This window comes from Crassostrea angulata, chromosome 6 (genome assembly GCF_025612915.1).
Source record: "Crassostrea angulata isolate pt1a10 chromosome 6, ASM2561291v2, whole genome shotgun sequence".
Lineage (NCBI taxonomy): Eukaryota > Metazoa > Mollusca > Bivalvia > Ostreida > Ostreidae > Magallana > Magallana angulata.
In genome coordinates, this window is record NC_069116.1 from 48,303,257 (window position 1) to 48,320,287 (window position 17,031).

At 29.5% G+C, this 17,031-nt stretch overlaps 2 protein-coding genes across 2 annotated transcripts; both read right to left on the reverse strand.

Moving 5' to 3' along the window:
• Positions 1 to 4,993: 4,993 nt before the first annotated feature.
• Positions 4,994 to 7,952, reverse strand: LOC128188934 (uncharacterized). The gene is made up of 6 exons (XM_052860266.1): positions 7,666 to 7,952; positions 6,866 to 6,961; positions 6,544 to 6,619; positions 5,849 to 5,995; positions 5,293 to 5,381; positions 4,994 to 5,171 (listed from the first exon to the last, which is right to left on the reverse strand). The coding sequence occupies exons 1-6, from the start codon at positions 7,900 to 7,902 to the stop codon at positions 5,097 to 5,099; spliced, it is 720 nt and encodes a 239-aa protein (XP_052716226.1). The 5' UTR covers positions 7,903 to 7,952; the 3' UTR covers positions 4,994 to 5,096.
• Positions 7,953 to 10,711: 2,759 nt separating this feature from the next.
• Positions 10,712 to 14,085, reverse strand: LOC128190306 (uncharacterized). The gene is made up of 5 exons (XM_052862324.1): positions 13,747 to 14,085; positions 13,429 to 13,524; positions 13,088 to 13,166; positions 12,159 to 12,311; positions 10,712 to 12,019 (listed from the first exon to the last, which is right to left on the reverse strand). The coding sequence occupies exons 1-5, from the start codon at positions 13,945 to 13,947 to the stop codon at positions 11,916 to 11,918; spliced, it is 633 nt and encodes a 210-aa protein (XP_052718284.1). The 5' UTR covers positions 13,948 to 14,085; the 3' UTR covers positions 10,712 to 11,915.
• Positions 14,086 to 17,031: the final 2,946 nt, after the last annotated feature.

The following is a 17,031-nucleotide window of genomic DNA, read 5'->3' on the forward strand; positions in this document are numbered from 1 at the left end:
AATATTTATGAAATAAACACAAACTCGTGAGTAGGATGTGAAGCGCTCTGAAAGTGCAGTTTTAATTAATTCGAAGATAAAGAAGAAAAGAAAAACTCGCTAAATGCCAAGATTTTTTGTGACTTTAAGTTTTGCAGATAAATTTTCCTTCACATAGCCATCTTTTGCCCTATCCGACCGCCACCGCCCATGCTTTTTAAACAGTCTATCACAAACCCCTGCGGCTGCTGCAGAAGTAGCACCGCCCGATCTTAAACTATGTACACCAAATTTTGACTTCTCTAAACCAATCTTTTCTAGTGCGTCCAATATTATCTCCCTTGCTCTTGTATATGAAATCGGACGATTATCCGTTTTAATTAACAACTGAGAAGTACGCGTATGGAAGAATTATCTTAAGTCACCACAATGAGGCGGAAAAGATTGATATCCGAACTCGGCTTATCACACTTCATTGATTTAAAACAGAAATAAATTAAATAAACAGAAAATATACACGTATGCTTCATAAAAAGTTTAACATGTAAACAATCATTTTTAATTTCATTGTTAGTGAAGAAACCATGGTTTCTTCACTAACAATGAAATTAAAACCCTACAATTATCTGCTTCTAAGTTGATAATGGTCTCGAAGCTCTGAAAACAACACAATCTAACACCACTATCACTGAGATTAAATACACATCCGAGGTGAAATTAATGTTGCTTAATCAGTGTTATGATGATAAGTAAATTTATCTGTGAAACTGCATAAATGTAACAATGGTTGTCTTTGTTTATCATATTCACAACCTGAAAAAAGAAGCTCCAAAAAACCTCAAAACAAAACAACGTTTGCCAACAAAAAGATGATTTTGCAAAACATGCTGATATTAGATCCCCAGGAAAACAGCTTTTACAGTACCTTATTTTGAAATAATTATTGTCAGTGTAGCTTCGTTCTGATTGACTTTTTTTTTGTTTTAGAAAATCTGATATCCATTGCCATGACCTCCTTGAGTGGTATGGTTCATGTACACGGCACAATATTGACAGTCATCCTTAAGAAGTTGGATAAAGTGGTTTCTATGGACGAGTGCACTTTACACGTCGTAGTCCTATATTATCCTAAATTGTTATCTATTCTAATTCTAAAATATGCCTTTGTTTTGTTTCGGTTTTGGTTTCTTAGAATTAGTTTCGTTTTGTTATATTTTGTTTTGTTTCCTTTCAATTTCATTTTGAAGTTTTATTTATTCCTTACGATGGCATTTTTTTCTAATTTTTTTTTCAGTGGCTTGTTTATTTTTTTTATCGCTTACTAATTATTGCAGAAAACTGAAGTAGAGTAATTTGCAGAGCTTTAAGTGTTGTTTTCACAGTGCATACTTATTATATCTCTACAATATAAAAAGTGTATTGTTTCATAAATAAAATATTGTCTTAAATATTTATATATTTAATTAAGCATATAATTGTGACTTTGTGTTACAGTTGTAATGTTATTTGATTTTAACTAAAGCAAGGATAAACAATGTATTAAGCACCACGGTTTTCATTAATAAGACAAAAGTAGAACATTTTGAACAATTTAACTTAGATCAATGTTTACAACTTACAAGTGTACACAAAAAATGTATCGTTTATTACACTAATAGCTTCCCTGAATTGATTATGTAATATGCGATTGATTCAGTCGGAGCGATTGGTTTTAATTCATGTCTTGTGTTATTTTGAGAATTTTTTTTGGAAATGTCTTTTTGATTCTCCTAGTTTTTCAACATTTCAAACGTTTACAAACATCCAAATTAAAAAAGGATGATAATTCAATTCAATGACAAGTCCTTAATCTTAAGCAGATTATGACGAAGACTTAAATGAAAGTGCTAGTTATTTGGCTATTTGAAAGGTAATATAGAAATTGACTCTCGATTTAGACGTTACACAATCCAGTTAAAAGTTTCACTTGTTTAAATTTGTACCATTTTGTACAACCCGTATCGTATCTACAAGTTCATATAAAACTTTGTTTTGATACGATGTTTAAATTACATTCATAATAATTGAGAAATTTGTCGCCTAGATGACTTCTCTTCACTGAGAGTTTTGTAGAGAAGACCTGCTTTAATCTCTTTTAAGTACCACTATGTTAAAAGAGTAACTTTTGTAGTACCTCTTAATGTAAACTAATCGGTGTAACACTCGACATCACAAAAATGTTAACTTAGCGAATAACGACACAGAGTGAAATGTGTTATTTTTTTTTATCTTAGTAATATATTAATTTGTATTTACTTTAATTTCGACCCATTCGTTGTTGTAACTTAATATATAAGTATAAAAGAACCTCATTACTTGTCGTATTAAAGAAATATATAACTAATAATAAGAGATGATTTTTTATTACAGAAAATTACACAGTTAAGTTTCTTAAACTTTCATATCAAGGTAAAACATAAACTTTTCAGGTGAAATATTTACATTATACCTTGCCGTAAAAAATAATTATATTTTTTAAAGTAAGATATGAATTTGTTTTTATGAAAAGCAGTTTTACAGGTATAGCTGTACACAACTTTCATATCATATAAAAGTAAAACATAAACATTACATGCAACATATCTATCTTAATTAAAAAAGGAAAATGTAACATGAATTGACATAATTAATTATCAAAGTGTTCAAACCTTATAAAAAAAATTAATGGTACTTAAAACTGTCAGATTTATTTAACAAGTGTTAAAAGCTCATTCAAAAACCAATTAAATCGTCCTTTTTCCAAATAGTCGACTAATATTAATCATATCATGAATTATTTCATATTCACTCAAGTATAGCAGGTGCTGGTTGTTTAATTTTTAATTAATATTAATGGAAGATTGCGTTTTAACAAAACTTTGTATGTGATCTTCCCTGTTTTTCGATGAAACGTGTACCAAGACTTTTTTCTTTTTTACGTAATTTAAAAGTATAGGATATGTCTTGACAAAATGATTGATACACCACGAGGCTTTGCAACTTCAACTCTTTAAACTAATATGCATAGGGCTAAATTGTTTTAAAGTTTAAACGTAGCTCATAGTACTTTCTAAGTCCACCATCTCAGAGACTGGAAAATTTTCATATTGTTTGTGAATTAAAATAGTTCCCTAAATATGTGAATTTCTGTTGAGGTTCATGTATGCTAAAATATGTACATGTATATCATATAAAACTGTAACACATACAACTATAAGAATAACATAGTTTGGAACATGATTGTAACATTGTTGCAAGATCCTAGAAGTTACTTTATACATTCACTCTTTTGTTAATAGCCAATACTCAATCTAGACAGCTGGTTAAAAATGATTCATTAGTGATTATATACATGTAAATAAATAAAAAGTCAAGAAAAGTTTTGGCATTAAATATTTACATATATCTATCAATACCTATATTAATTTGTACAAGGTCCATTCACTACATGGAATTAGAGAATATGGGGTTACAACAAAGTTAAATTAAGATATTGTAGAATATAAAAATGAATATATACTTTTTTAAATCAATCAGAATGACCCATACAAATTATCTGTGTTAGTAACATGAAATATAAACTTTGGCGTGGCTCTTTATTGCTTTTTTCTGAGATGAATTTTTACGAATGAAGTTTCTTTCATGCAAATTATTAAAAGCAAATTAGCAGGTTTAAAGCTTTATCAAAGTCAAATCGATTTTAACAAATTACTTGATTATTGTGATGGTAATTAAAATTAACATTTAGGCAAGATTCAATTGCAGCCAGCTGCATTCGAGATCAAGTGACTTTGGCCAATCTACAAGATACGGTGTCCACACCAAAGGAATGAATCATGTATCTATTGGACAGTTAATTATTCCGGGGTGTGAAATTTTTTATATTACCGACTAGACACCGATAACGCTTCACGGAAACAACGGTCGAAATATAATTGTCTCGTAGTTCATTTCAGACAATTTAATTAATAAGAGGTTAGGATTTTTAATTGATGAGATAATTTGATAGAAGGCAAACCTATTTGTGAGGACGATGCATACAAAAGGAAAAGCAGAACATTTCCTTGACATCAACTTCACTTTTTTCTGATAGAAAATGCATTATTTTCCTTATTGATTACTAAAAGATGTCTCTAGAATTTATATGACAAGTGCTACAAACAACAAAGACACATGACAATTTAACATCAATCCGGTTTTGAAATTCGTAGAAAAATAAAGATTGAACTTTTTTTAAATACGTTTATAACGATTTACGAATTCCCTTTTATGGTAAAATCAAGAGAACATGTACAAGTGTTTCCAATTAAAAACAAATGATGGATCATTTTTTGAATACTTCGGACTTATACAGAACTCAATAAATTTCATTTTGATGGGTATGTTTAATCTTCTTTTGTTTAGTGCAGTGTGTTCTCCCACATCAGATATTTAAAAGTCAACTGATCTCACTTCCAGGGTAGTTAAACATTATATATTACACAAAACATATACATGTTCAATACTTTAAATAACAAAATATAATGTTCAAACTTGCCTAATATTCTCCTTATTTGATACTTGTTCTAAATAAGGTCTCAATGTTATTTTTACCATTTTCAACACAATAACATTACTGATTAAAATTGAAATATTTTTATTCTGTTGCAAAACACCCCCTCTATTGTTTCAAGTTTCAATTCAAGTATAAAAAGAAAAAGAGATATATGTCCATGAGGAAGCATTGTAAACAGCATGAAAGAACCCAGGTGGTAGTTTTGGAAAAAAATTGTAAAGAGTTCGGAGAACATCCAAATGAAGAAATGTTTCTACATTTTCATATATTTGATCCACAATAAATATTTGTTATCATTTGTGTCTATATTCCGGTTTAAAAGAGTGGATATATTAGAAAAAGGAAATCGTAGAATTTTTGCTTTATAAGGATTTTAAATGTTCTTCGATGACATGTTTGTATTCTCATTAAGAAAGTCAACAAAATTATGAAAACATAAACATGAGACAGTTATCTATATATACACCGTATTAATATTGCCCTAAAAACCTAAAATCATTATCTTAAAAAAACCCACATCAACTATTGGTCCCAAGCTGAAGATTTAAGGAACCTGTCCAAACATTGCTGCAGCTCGATAAAGCAGAGGAGTTTCGTACGTTTTTGATATTCGTGATTCCTATTACAAAAAGTAATAATATAAAGTATAGATCTAAAAAAAAAGACTACCTTAAAAAGTTATACAAATTAGAAATATATTCTATTTAATGATATAAGAAAAAAATATAAACTTTACTTGCCTTTTTAAAGCATATTTTTGGTGGTGTGAAAACCGATTCATTTTTTATTCCCAAAGTCATGTTGTAGAAACGGTTCAACATCAGAAAATCTACAATAAATATTACATAATTGTGTTGAAATAATTTAGTGATTGAATTTTTAACGCTCAAAATTCAAAGAACAATATGCCACTATTTTTTGCATGGTCTTAAAGAGGTATAGCTCGTATAAATTTGGCCTGGGTTGAAATTTTATCTATGCTCAGAGAGTCAATCCAAGGTAAAAGAATTTATATATGTTCTAGCTTTTGACTAACAATGGTTGGCGCCTACTTCATCAAAGCAAGTCAAATAAATCTTTTTATTGATAAACTTTCAAGTTTAGAATTGCAACATGTATCACACACCACAGTGTTTTATAATAGAAATTAAAAGTATGTATTGTCATTGGTTGAGAGTATTTTAGCGAAATGGAAGATCGAACTTGTGAAATTGTTCGTATTTGTACACCAAAATTCTTCATCAGGGCATTTCAATGTTTACTTTGAAATTATCACATAAAATTCAGCAAGAGTACCAGTTTGTTGGCGTTCCATTTCAACAGGAGTGCAGGGTTTGGCAATAGTGAAGGAATAGCGTCCTTGATCGTCCGAAATCAAATACGTGTTTAGTTTAATGATGTCAGGAAAAACTCCCATGAAGGATTTTCGTACCAACTTTCCTTCTATACAAATATGTTAAACAGAATGATTTTTATGTATATTAATTTAATGATGTATGCCTTTTTATTCTTTACTTCAAATAATTTGTTTTAAAAATATGAAAATGCAAATGATAGTCAGTTTTAAGAGAAGTTGTTGGTGGTCTAATTTAGACCATATTAATATCCTTAAGAAGATTATAGCTCTGTTTAAATATAAAAAAATATATACAAAATCTAATCCTAAGCCTTCGGTAAGATAAAAACCATTTATAAGAAGTTTTATTAGAACTGATGGCTATTTTATGGCCATCCTGGCTTCTTTATTGTTTAAGCAAATATAATGATTATTTAAGCCAAAAGAAGGCTCTAATCTGTAAAAGTAAGGTTGATATGTTTCACTAAGGTTGAAATATTGCTTTAAATTAGATTCATTTTTCCATTCAACATTTATATATATATATATATATATATATATATATATATATATATATATATATATATATATATATATATATATATATATATATATATATATATATATATATATATATTAAAAGAATGTTTCAAACCTGGAAAGCACATTTCATGAAACTGATTTGCGTGCGATACGTCACACACCCCTTCGGACCACACATATGACATATTCTGAATTGAAAAAAAAATCCAGGTATGAATCGTACAATTTTTCTCTCCTTTGTTTGTTATCTTTTTCGTTTTTTTGAATTTTTTTTTTTTACAAAAAAAGATATTCATTTTTTGTGGATTAAGTTAATGTACAAGATAAACCAATTTTTCGCAAACAATTTTTCATTTTTTTTAATTACTCACAGATTAATTTTTACGTATTCAAAAGCAAATCTACTGGTATTTTTAAACACAAAATTTACTTACAGCTCTGTAATCGATAATGGCGTCAACATCTTCTTGCATTGAATTACCAAAAACATGGTAAGCAACTCGTTTGGTCACAGCATCGTAAGACATATTCTGAAAATAAAGATTGACTCGCTTAATTATATGACGTTGGAGTGTGATTAAAATATTAACACTACATTATAGGGTGTCCCTATCCTATAAGAAGTGGTAGTTTACTATAGCGTTAACATGAATTTGGTTTTTTTTCATGTCTATACAATATAAGATTAATTGACACACCTGCTCCTTGAAATATATAGATAAAATACAAATCTAAATCTGTGTCACTCTTAACCAACGTTCACGACCATTGAAGTGTACTAGTAACTTAATTCATTTTATTATGTCTAATTTAAAAAAAAAAGCACAACTTTCTACGCAATACATCTGTCAGGGCAACTTTATGCCCAACAGTATACATGTATCTGCAAGGTTGCCTGTTGTAATTTATGTGCGAAGACAATTTTCAAATTACTTTTCATAACTCATAAATTTATTTCTTTATTATATGAATAACAACAAATTGCCGTATATTTATCGTCTACATGTATTTTTATTTGATGAATAAGTAAACGTTGATTATGTAATCGAGATCAGAGAAAGAATAAGTACATTGTAAATATATGGGAAAGTGTCATGAATTTGTTTCGTATAAGATATGAAGCAAATGCAAACATTAAGATTGATAATAAACAAAGAATGTTAAGATATTTAAAAAACAATGTTTAAGATATACATACCTAAGAAAATGATACTGAAAACACACATATACTTACGTAAGTAACAGTGCTTCCTCGACCCCCAGGGAGAAACGTCAGTACATCAAAATAAGTCTGCAACTTGGATGGTCCGCAACACTGCTGAACTGTCCCAAGAAATAATGAGGCACCCACTGCGACTAGTAAGAAAACTGTATACATCTTGTAAGCTGACCAAATGCAAGGAGGTGACTGACTTAGCTTTAATTTATTGTCCACTTTAAATACGATGCTTATATTCTGACAGACAGACATAATGGTATTTCCTTGTATATAATTCGGAAAAATTATTTTGAAGGGTCATTAAAGGAATTATTAACATTTGATGTTTGATTTTATAATAAAAGCTTATATTTACATTTGAAAATATGATTCCTTATATGAACATATAGAATAGCGAAAACATTCAATTATGTATGTATAAAATTCGGAAAAATTATTTTGAAGGGTCATTAAAGGAATTATTAACATTTGATGTTTGATTTTATAATAAAAGCTTATATTTACATTTGAAAATATGATTCCTTATATGAACATATAGAATAGCGAAAACATTCAATTATGTATGAGCGTTTTAATGACGTCACAAAGCGATAGACACGCGCTTATCGTTTGTCGATTGGATACCTGTAAACATAAATACACGGTTTTTTTTAAATTTTAAACAAGTTGCATCTCTCAAACTTGAATATAAGTAATACACATCCATGTAAAAAAGTTCATCAGGGTATGAACCTGGTTGGTACGTGATCAAATCTTCTGAGAAGCCATTTGCGAATCGCATAATTGGATCACGGGACCAACCAAGTTCATATCCTGATGACTGATTTATAATTAACGAGCTGTTGTTTCCTTACATGAACCTAAAGAATAAAAAATAAACGTTTAATTGTGTGTTAGCTTTTAACGGGTCAAGAGGTCGTATATTTGACGTCACTGAACGCGTGAGCTCACATTTTGATGGTTGCATTATTCAAAACATAAAAACATGGTTATGTTAAAATTCTAAACGATTTGCCGTTTGCAAACGTATACATTAGTAATTAAAAACAATTCTAAAAATTTATTGAGATGTGACCATCAAACTTTTTAAGAAGCCTTTATGACTTCACAGGATTTAATCACGTGACCAACCGCTCCACTACTATACGTTATATAAGATCTAACAACATCTCCTATAAGGTCATTTAAGAGCGACCTTTCAAATCATCAAAGAAAGCACTGCTGTCGAAAACATAGCTGGTCTTTTGGACGTTTGTTTCTTTTTCACTGATAAACATAAACCCAAGTATCTTGTGTAGTAAACAAAATCATGGTAATAAGCATCGATTGTAAGTTTGAGCAATTGTTGTTTACTTGTATTACCAAAGAATAGCAGGTTGTAAAATTAGTATGCACATTTTTGCATAAAATCGAAATACTCGGCATAAAATAAGCGACTGATCATTGGAGTCGAAAGAGATAAAGCTATCACATTATTTAAATGAGGACTTGTTAATTAAATCTTGCATCTGATTAGCCTACATTTTTAGACGGAGGCTGTATAATAGCCTCTTTATTTTGTTACTATCTTGCCCGTGACGTCAAATAATGATGATTCATCAGGCACCATCTAGTGATGAAATTGGTTTCTGTTGTAGACCTCTATAATCCTTAACTTCTTATTATAATAATGACTTATATCTGCATTAAATTGCTATGAAGTTATAATCCATAATTTGTGATATTTTGTCTTTTAATGTTTCGAATATTTTTAATCTTAACTTTTATAATTATTATCTTGCTGCCAAAATAGTTTTAGTGAAAAACGGAATAAAAAAAAGTTAGTCCGAATTTCATATTTTTCTACTAGTCTATAATTGCTTGAACCTAGTTCCATAATATAGTAAAAATATTTGTTGTTATGTAAAAAAAAATCATTTTAAATACCGTATATCCGGGTTTTTTTCTGCGTGCCACAAAATTTGCGAAAATTGGACAAATCTGTTACAGTTTTAATTTGCGGCAGACATTTTGTGCGATATAATACAGGATATAATTTCTGCTTTTTCCAATATTTGTGATTTAAAAGGGATCGCAAAACCCCCCCGAAAATTAGATCATCGCGAAAGTTACCGGATACGTAGTAATAATTTTATAAAACAAAAAAAAATGTAGGAAATTTTAACTCCGGATATTGAACTTTTAAAGAATTAATAAAATTTTACAACTTAAATGCTAAGAAAACAGCACCCCCAAATGTCAATTTCAATGATAATTGGTTTAAACTTCGTTAAGTAAATTGTCTTCCAGTACAGATGAAATATACATGATATCAATTATTTCATGATACTAAGTTCTTATTGACAATCTAAAATATGATCTTACACAAACTATCTGTATACACAATTCATTTTATATCAAGAGAAGAATAAGAAGGTTGTTTGAAGAAAAAAAATGTAAGTTTAGACTTTAACAAGGCCAACATGAGCTGATATCAGTTACAATTGCCTTTCCTGTCAGTAATTCTCCGTGTGAGCATGCACAGATGACAATTTCAACACATATAAAACAGCGTTTCTTTTTGTATACGTTAAGTACAATTTCGATACAAGTAGACAAGCGGTCTAACGAAAGCCATAATATCGGTAAACTTACTTATGACGTTCTAGATCAAGCGTGTTTTCATACCGAACATTTGCATTTGTTAAAAAGTAATTGAATTTTTCATTACTTTTAATAATCATATTGGTGAGATAGGACATTAATTTATGTCTGGAGATAGCTATTGCTTGTAAATGCACCCATTTAATGTTAAATAATCAAAAATGTAACAACAGATATTTTTGAAAATTTAATTGACTTAATAAACTAAAGACCTTTCGCCTGGTTTGCTTTCTATCATAGTAACACGTATGGAATTGTAAAGTTATTTTAGGCAAGACTATCAAATATAAGGAGGCCTGGCGTCGACTTGTACTAAGTCCAGACGGCTTTATTTTCTGTCTAAAAAATGATTTTATATTCTAAAAAAGTCTGATAACTGTATTTTAGTATTTATTTTCTATCAAAATCATATCAGTCTTTGTACAATACCAGACTTCTGCATTTTATTTGAAAAAAAAATCAACCAAAATTTCATTTCAATGCGTTTCAAAATAAAACAAAAGGAATATTTTCTTTGTCTTTACAATGAAATTCTTTTAACAACAAAACATGAAGAAATTAAATTTGTATCTGCATTAAACATTTGTTAGTTGAAGTAAAATACTTTCTAAGAGTATCTATTGATTGAACAGAAATTTAATAAATCAAACGACTAATTATTAATTATGATCAAAAGATTATTTTGATAACAACATTTAGATTTACTTCGTGCCAGTAATTTTGGTTTTTGACGGTTGGAGAAAATCTAGAGGATATTTCCTTATTTTATTCTCTTCTTTTGTTAATCTAAATTGTGTAGTTTTCTCCATAAAAATTAATATTTCATGGTATATACATGAAACAGTAGTAGTTTTGCTTAAGTGTTAAAGGCTTATTGAAACATTGATGACATATTTTTTCCCTAAAATTTCACAATTACCTAATATATCAAAAACATCAAATGTCATCATTTTTATTCATTTTATTCTCTCGTATTTACTCAATGAAAACAAATTAATTAATTATTGTTTCATTTTCTAAAACTAAATAACACAGAAAGGAATTATAAGGAAGTGAAAAATTTATAAATACAATCCATCTGTTAACTAATAAATTCCATACCACATCTTTACTAAAAGCAATATGATCTGTAATTTTTTACAATTTTATTTTGTTGCAAAAAGCTGCTTCATTGTAGTATGATAAGTCTGCATATAACTTAATCTTTTATGATAAATAAGTTTAAAAAAATGATTAATTTTTGCCAGAGGAAAGATTATTTCTCTTCTAAGGAATATGTAGCAAATCAATTTTTGTACAGGACGACAATAATTCAATTATGCTTCAATTAAGGCTTCTTAACGGCCTTTTCACACAAAAATATGGGCTAAGATATTTAAAAGATATTAAAAAACCATGATCTTTTGTCATTTTAGTAGAAAATAACATTTTCGTAACAAAAAAATTCAACATGAAAATTGCAGCTCATGTTGCTTTATTAAACCATCCAAATGTTGAACCAAAGATAGAAGCAGTTCGATGAAACGGAAGCTTTGATTCATTTTCTTTTACTTGCGACACCTATAATAAAACAAGATATAATATGTGATATTTTGTGTTATAATTCACAAAGAATAAAAAAATTAAAAAAAACTTGCCTTTTTAAAGCAAAATTTTGGAGGAGTGAAAACCGATTCATCTTTGATTCCCATGGTCATGTTATAGAAATCAAGTATCACAAATTGATCTGGAAAAAGACAATTAGTGAGAATTTATTAAACCTAAAGATCAGATTCAAAACTGTATCCTTTCTATTTTTAAAATGTCAGGCATAGTAAATATTTTCGCTATATATACACATAAAGGTAAAAACCGATATAACTAACCAATGTCTGGATCCATTGAAATATTTTCAACGACATGAACAGGCGTACAGTTTCTCCCAACAGTTAAAACATTATCATCATAGGTCGAGTAAACGTCTACTTTAATGATGTCAGGAGATACACCAATAAAAGATTTTCCAAGCAATTTCCATCCTAAACAAAGGTGACTTCTTTTTAGTTTGAATAATTATAGTGGTAATTCTAATTTTAAATGAAACATGATTAAAGTTATTAAAGAAAAATGAATCGGACAAAAAATATTTTAAATTAGAAAACAGCAAACAATAAAACAACGTCAGTTAGAGCAACAAATCACAATTATAAAATTTACATCGACGTCGAAAAAAAATACTTATTTAAACAATGAAATGCTTTACTTTCGTGATTTATGCTGGATATGCAGGTAGCGACATTAAAGAAAAAATACATAATCCGCTTTCTGCAAATATTGCTACCTTCATAACCCGCATGGATCTGTACAAAAATCATTTAAATGTTTATATTTAAATCTTTCATTTAACAACAAAACTTTTTGATCCTTAAGAGTAAGTAAAACGACCTTAACTATTGTTTATGTAAGTTAGATAAAAGAAATAGCAAAATCGTCTTTATATGCGAATTTGAGTCGGACATCACGAATACTAGTATTTCATGCAGTCAGTGATTTTCCTTAGGCTGCTGAAAGTTTCGACCGATAGATAAACTGACTAGAACTAGAACGTGTAGATTTCACCCCTTTCATTTTCTATAGAACTATGAATCAAAATAGTTTTGCGTAAGAAATAGAGGTGAAATTACTCGGTAAATTAATATTATGTACATGTGATATCTGTAGTCACGCCGTGCCGCAGCAGATTTGTGTTGTAAAAAACAAAGAAGCAATTACTTTATTATCAAGTTTAATTAAAATGAAGATGTTATTAGGTTACCTGTAAAACAGAACTCTGAAAAATCATCATCTATTTTTGACACAATGCACACTCCTTTCGACCATTCATAAGTCGTTTGCTGAAATTGAGACATAAATTTAGTATGTTAGTTGGCTAACTGTCTGTATTTTCTTTATTTTGGCACACTTTATATTTTCTAAATTTTATTTCTTTAAAAAGGTTTTTCTATTGCACAAAAAAGTATTCTTTAAATGTTCTCTGTGAACTATGTAATCTAATTGATTTTAATGTTAATCAACATGATTTTAATGAAATTAATTGTTGGTATTATATGTATTATTTATTTTCTTTAAAAAAATATTGAAAGAAAATTAACTTACAGTTTGATAATCTACAATGAAATCAAACTCATCGTGACTCGAATCAGCGTAACCATGAATAGCTTCTCTTTTTCTCAAGGCATCATACGATACATTCTAAAATTAAGTAATGTTACAAATATGAATCGCCATCTTTTTTTTACGTCAATTCTGATGCTAATCAATAAAAACATCTATAACCACATAGTTACAGTCCATATCCTGTGTTTTGCAGACAAATTGAAACAGACTTAATGTCCTACAAAGAGCTCAAAGCATATGTAGATGAAGACACTTAAACAGGAGTAAATCGTTGATAAATAAAAAAACAATACTTACAACTGTTTGAAGTGTTCCATTACCAACTGGAAGGTAGACGTCTATATTCGTCTGCAGCTGAGAAGGAATACAGCAGTGTAGAACCGCCTTCTGGAATAATGACCCGAACACAACGAGAGGGAGAAGAAAACCTGTATACATCTTAGAAACAAACTTTACGAATGAAAATAACTGGCCAAGGTTGTTGGTTTTATTGACCATTCGTCCGGAAATATGATTGTTTTGTAGTATAAAAACTCAGGGCGGTTTTGTTTTGAAATCTTCCTCTTTTAACGTATGACATCGAATTGTTTAGCAAACTCTTGATATCAATATGGGTGCTTCTGATTGAGTTTTCGATGAAATGTTTACTGCATCTTTTCTTATTTAAAACCGCCAAAATACTCATCTATTACACAATCGACAATCCTGTTTACAGAACCTTTATCATTATAATCCTTTACTTATGAAAATACTTTACTGAAAAGTTGGTCGAGAAGCTTTGAGATATTTACTGATAATACAAAAAATAAATTAAGGACAACATTTTCGTTGAGGCAAATATTGAGACCAAGCCAGTTTTTAAACCAGGGAAATCAAGCATTTTTAGGCCAGATTTAGAGTAAATGACCTAAAACGGTTATGTCGTCTGATCATTCGTTTGTAAACATTTGTTTCATTTAGCATCTGTCCGTAAAATCTACTTGATTGAAGTCTCACTTTTGTACATATTATCACTTAAAAACAATAGGTATGAAAATTGGTACTGTATATCCTTTATGTATTGATTTTGAAAAACAAAGGCTATACAATTATTTATTATGAACTGACTATGACATTTAATGTATTGTACAAATGTCTAATATTCTGAATGTAAACTGGTCTATAAATTCTTGTTTGAATAATTATTATGGAAAATCATTTTCAAAAAGAAATGATTGCTATTATAGGTCATCGAATGGATGATGGAATGGTAAATCCCCTTTTATACATAAATGGATAATTTAAGTTGGAAGTTGCATTGAATAGTGGCATCAGTGAGGTGCAAAAAATGATTATTGACGACAAGAATTCTGTACCTACAAAAAGGTTTAACTGTAAAACTTAGATATTTTGCTGAGTTTAAATCTTTCAAAGCTTGATTTGATTATATAACTTCAGCACGTTTTCACTATAAATAATTTGACACTTTATTTCATATCTTTTGAATTTAAGAATGTCATTTATTAACTTTTTTTCGGTTTTACTATGACCAAGATATATTATAAGTATAACAAAGATCATATCCATGTATTCTGTAAAATTTTATGCTAAACATTTTCTAATTATTACATTGGATAAAACATTAATCAATTTTTTTTTATTTTTTGTCAATCTAATAGCCACCATTTTAGTGGTTTGCCTCCAAAATGAATTTGGACCAACCCAAACCAAACTCCAGAAGTTCAGACCAATAAGTCACAACAAGCGATGAATGATGGTTAATTACAACGAACATACCATTGATTTTTTAAGATCATATTTTCCTTAGCAGAATGAATTTCCTTATAGTCAAATCATACAGTCTGGAATAACAAAACATAAGGATAAGCATACAACATCCGTGATATAATTAACTTTTACAATTTCATAAAATTGAATTTATTTCCTTGATATCTCAGAAAATGTCACTACAAGATATCTCCAAAGTATAAATTGTACGTTTTGGTTTTCTAGTATCTTCATTATGGAAAAAAAGTCAGGAGAAGATATCTCCAAGATACTCATTTTCCTTTGAAACAAGAAGTACAATTGATATTTGAAATTATCAAATTAATACTTTCTCTAAACATTAAAATGATTTTTTTCACGTATTAGAATATTGCACTTAGTTATTTTTATTTTTTTGTATCCAATGATATTACTTTTACTGCAGCAAAAGAGGTACTTTTATAATATGTTGTTATTCTTTGTGCTGATAATGTTTTCACATGTTTCATGCACATTACGGGCTTTTCTAAACATCTACTGAACAGGTATCTTGATATGGTAACGTTACCAATATCTTAATTTGACAAATAAATGATAGTTTTTCACTTGAACAGTCCGACAGTCAATCGGTTATTCTTATTGTTCCTAAGGGAAACTCCTCTGAAACCGCTGTATAGAATTTCGAAAAACTTTGTAGGTGAAAGGTGTGTAGATATGTGTTATAGGAAAATACCAATGAAATGATTTTAAAAGAAATTTACCTCCATTTTAAGGTTATCTTGTGAGGATTTATTTGTGCATATATTCCGAAAATTAATTTAACTTCAATAATTAAAAATGGATTTTCCAATGGGTGAACTCATATTTTTTGCTACTATTGAATGAAGAATTGTACGGTTTTCAGTGCAACTTTAGTCGATCCTCTTTACAGAATTTCATGAAATTTTGTACTTTAAAATGACATAATATATAGATGTGCATTTTTGCGTAACGTGCCGAACTACATTTAATGGCAACGGGAGAGTTTCATGTCCGGTCTTTTTCAAGAGCTTTGGGCTACATTTAGTCTAACCACTCTTTATAATATCATTATTTTCTATTGATTGCCAAAATGAATGGTATAACCTAATATATCTAGGTTCATCATTAACAAATAATTTTAAGGAATCTGGTATATTTACAAACACAAAAAAGGTATAATAAATGTATAATTGACATCTGAGTGTTGTTCTGGTGCTGCCTTGTTCAGGTCGGATTGTACAAACCAACTGAGACAATTCACTGAGGTCAACTACTCCTCTAAATCGTCTGATTATCATCAGGTTACCGCATATACTGTAGGCTGCCTTTTCGGAACGGACTGAATGTGAGGTAGCCCGTCAACTACTACGTACACTGTATGCTGTCTTATTCAGGACGGACAATGAGCACAGCGGTCTGGACGTCGGTTAATCAGCCACTAAGAAGATACCAATGGCTGACCTTTCCGAGGTCTTTGGTGACAGGCCAAAACTACTGCAATACCTTACTTGCAATACCAGGAGGACAATCTTTCTATGGCCTGCCAAAAACATGCACTCTACATCGTTACGAACGGACAAGCTCTGTATTGACACATTACCTTTAATTCAAATTTCTATGTTCTGTCTTCAGCTGATTTCTAACTAAACAGTCGAAAGCTGATTCGCTGTCGTATTTATACCCTCCACATCACGTGACAAAGGTGAAGAACTAATAGAAAATTCTACTCGGGCCAAACTTAGAATATCCGGAATTTTTACATTTGCAGGAACTTTCAATTACTTTAGATTCCTATGGCTTTTGCTAATTTTCATT

What these genes read in the sequence shown, in the direction of transcription:
- LOC128188934 (XM_052860266.1), bottom strand. Translation starts at nt 7,902, where the DNA reads ATGTCTGTCTGTCAGAATATAAGCATCGTATTTAAAGTGGACAATAAA. An exon ending in GAGGAAGCACTGTTACTTAC is followed by an intron (nt 6,962 to 7,665) that starts GTAAGTATATGT and finishes CTTTATTTTCAG; the next exon opens with AATATGTCTTACGATGCTGT. An exon ending in CAAAAATATGCTTTAAAAAG is followed by an intron (nt 5,172 to 5,292) that starts GCAAGTAAAGTT and finishes TTTTTGTAATAG; the next exon opens with GAATCACGAATATCAAAAAC.
- LOC128190306 (XM_052862324.1), bottom strand. Translation starts at nt 13,947, where the DNA reads ATGGTCAATAAAACCAACAACCTTGGCCAGTTATTTTCATTCGTAAAG. An exon ending in ATGGAACACTTCAAACAGTT is followed by an intron (nt 13,525 to 13,746) that starts GTAAGTATTGTT and finishes ACTTAATTTTAG; the next exon opens with AATGTATCGTATGATGCCTT. An exon ending in TCATTGTAGATTATCAAACT is followed by an intron (nt 13,167 to 13,428) that starts GTAAGTTAATTT and finishes TCTCAATTTCAG; the next exon opens with CAAACGACTTATGAATGGTC.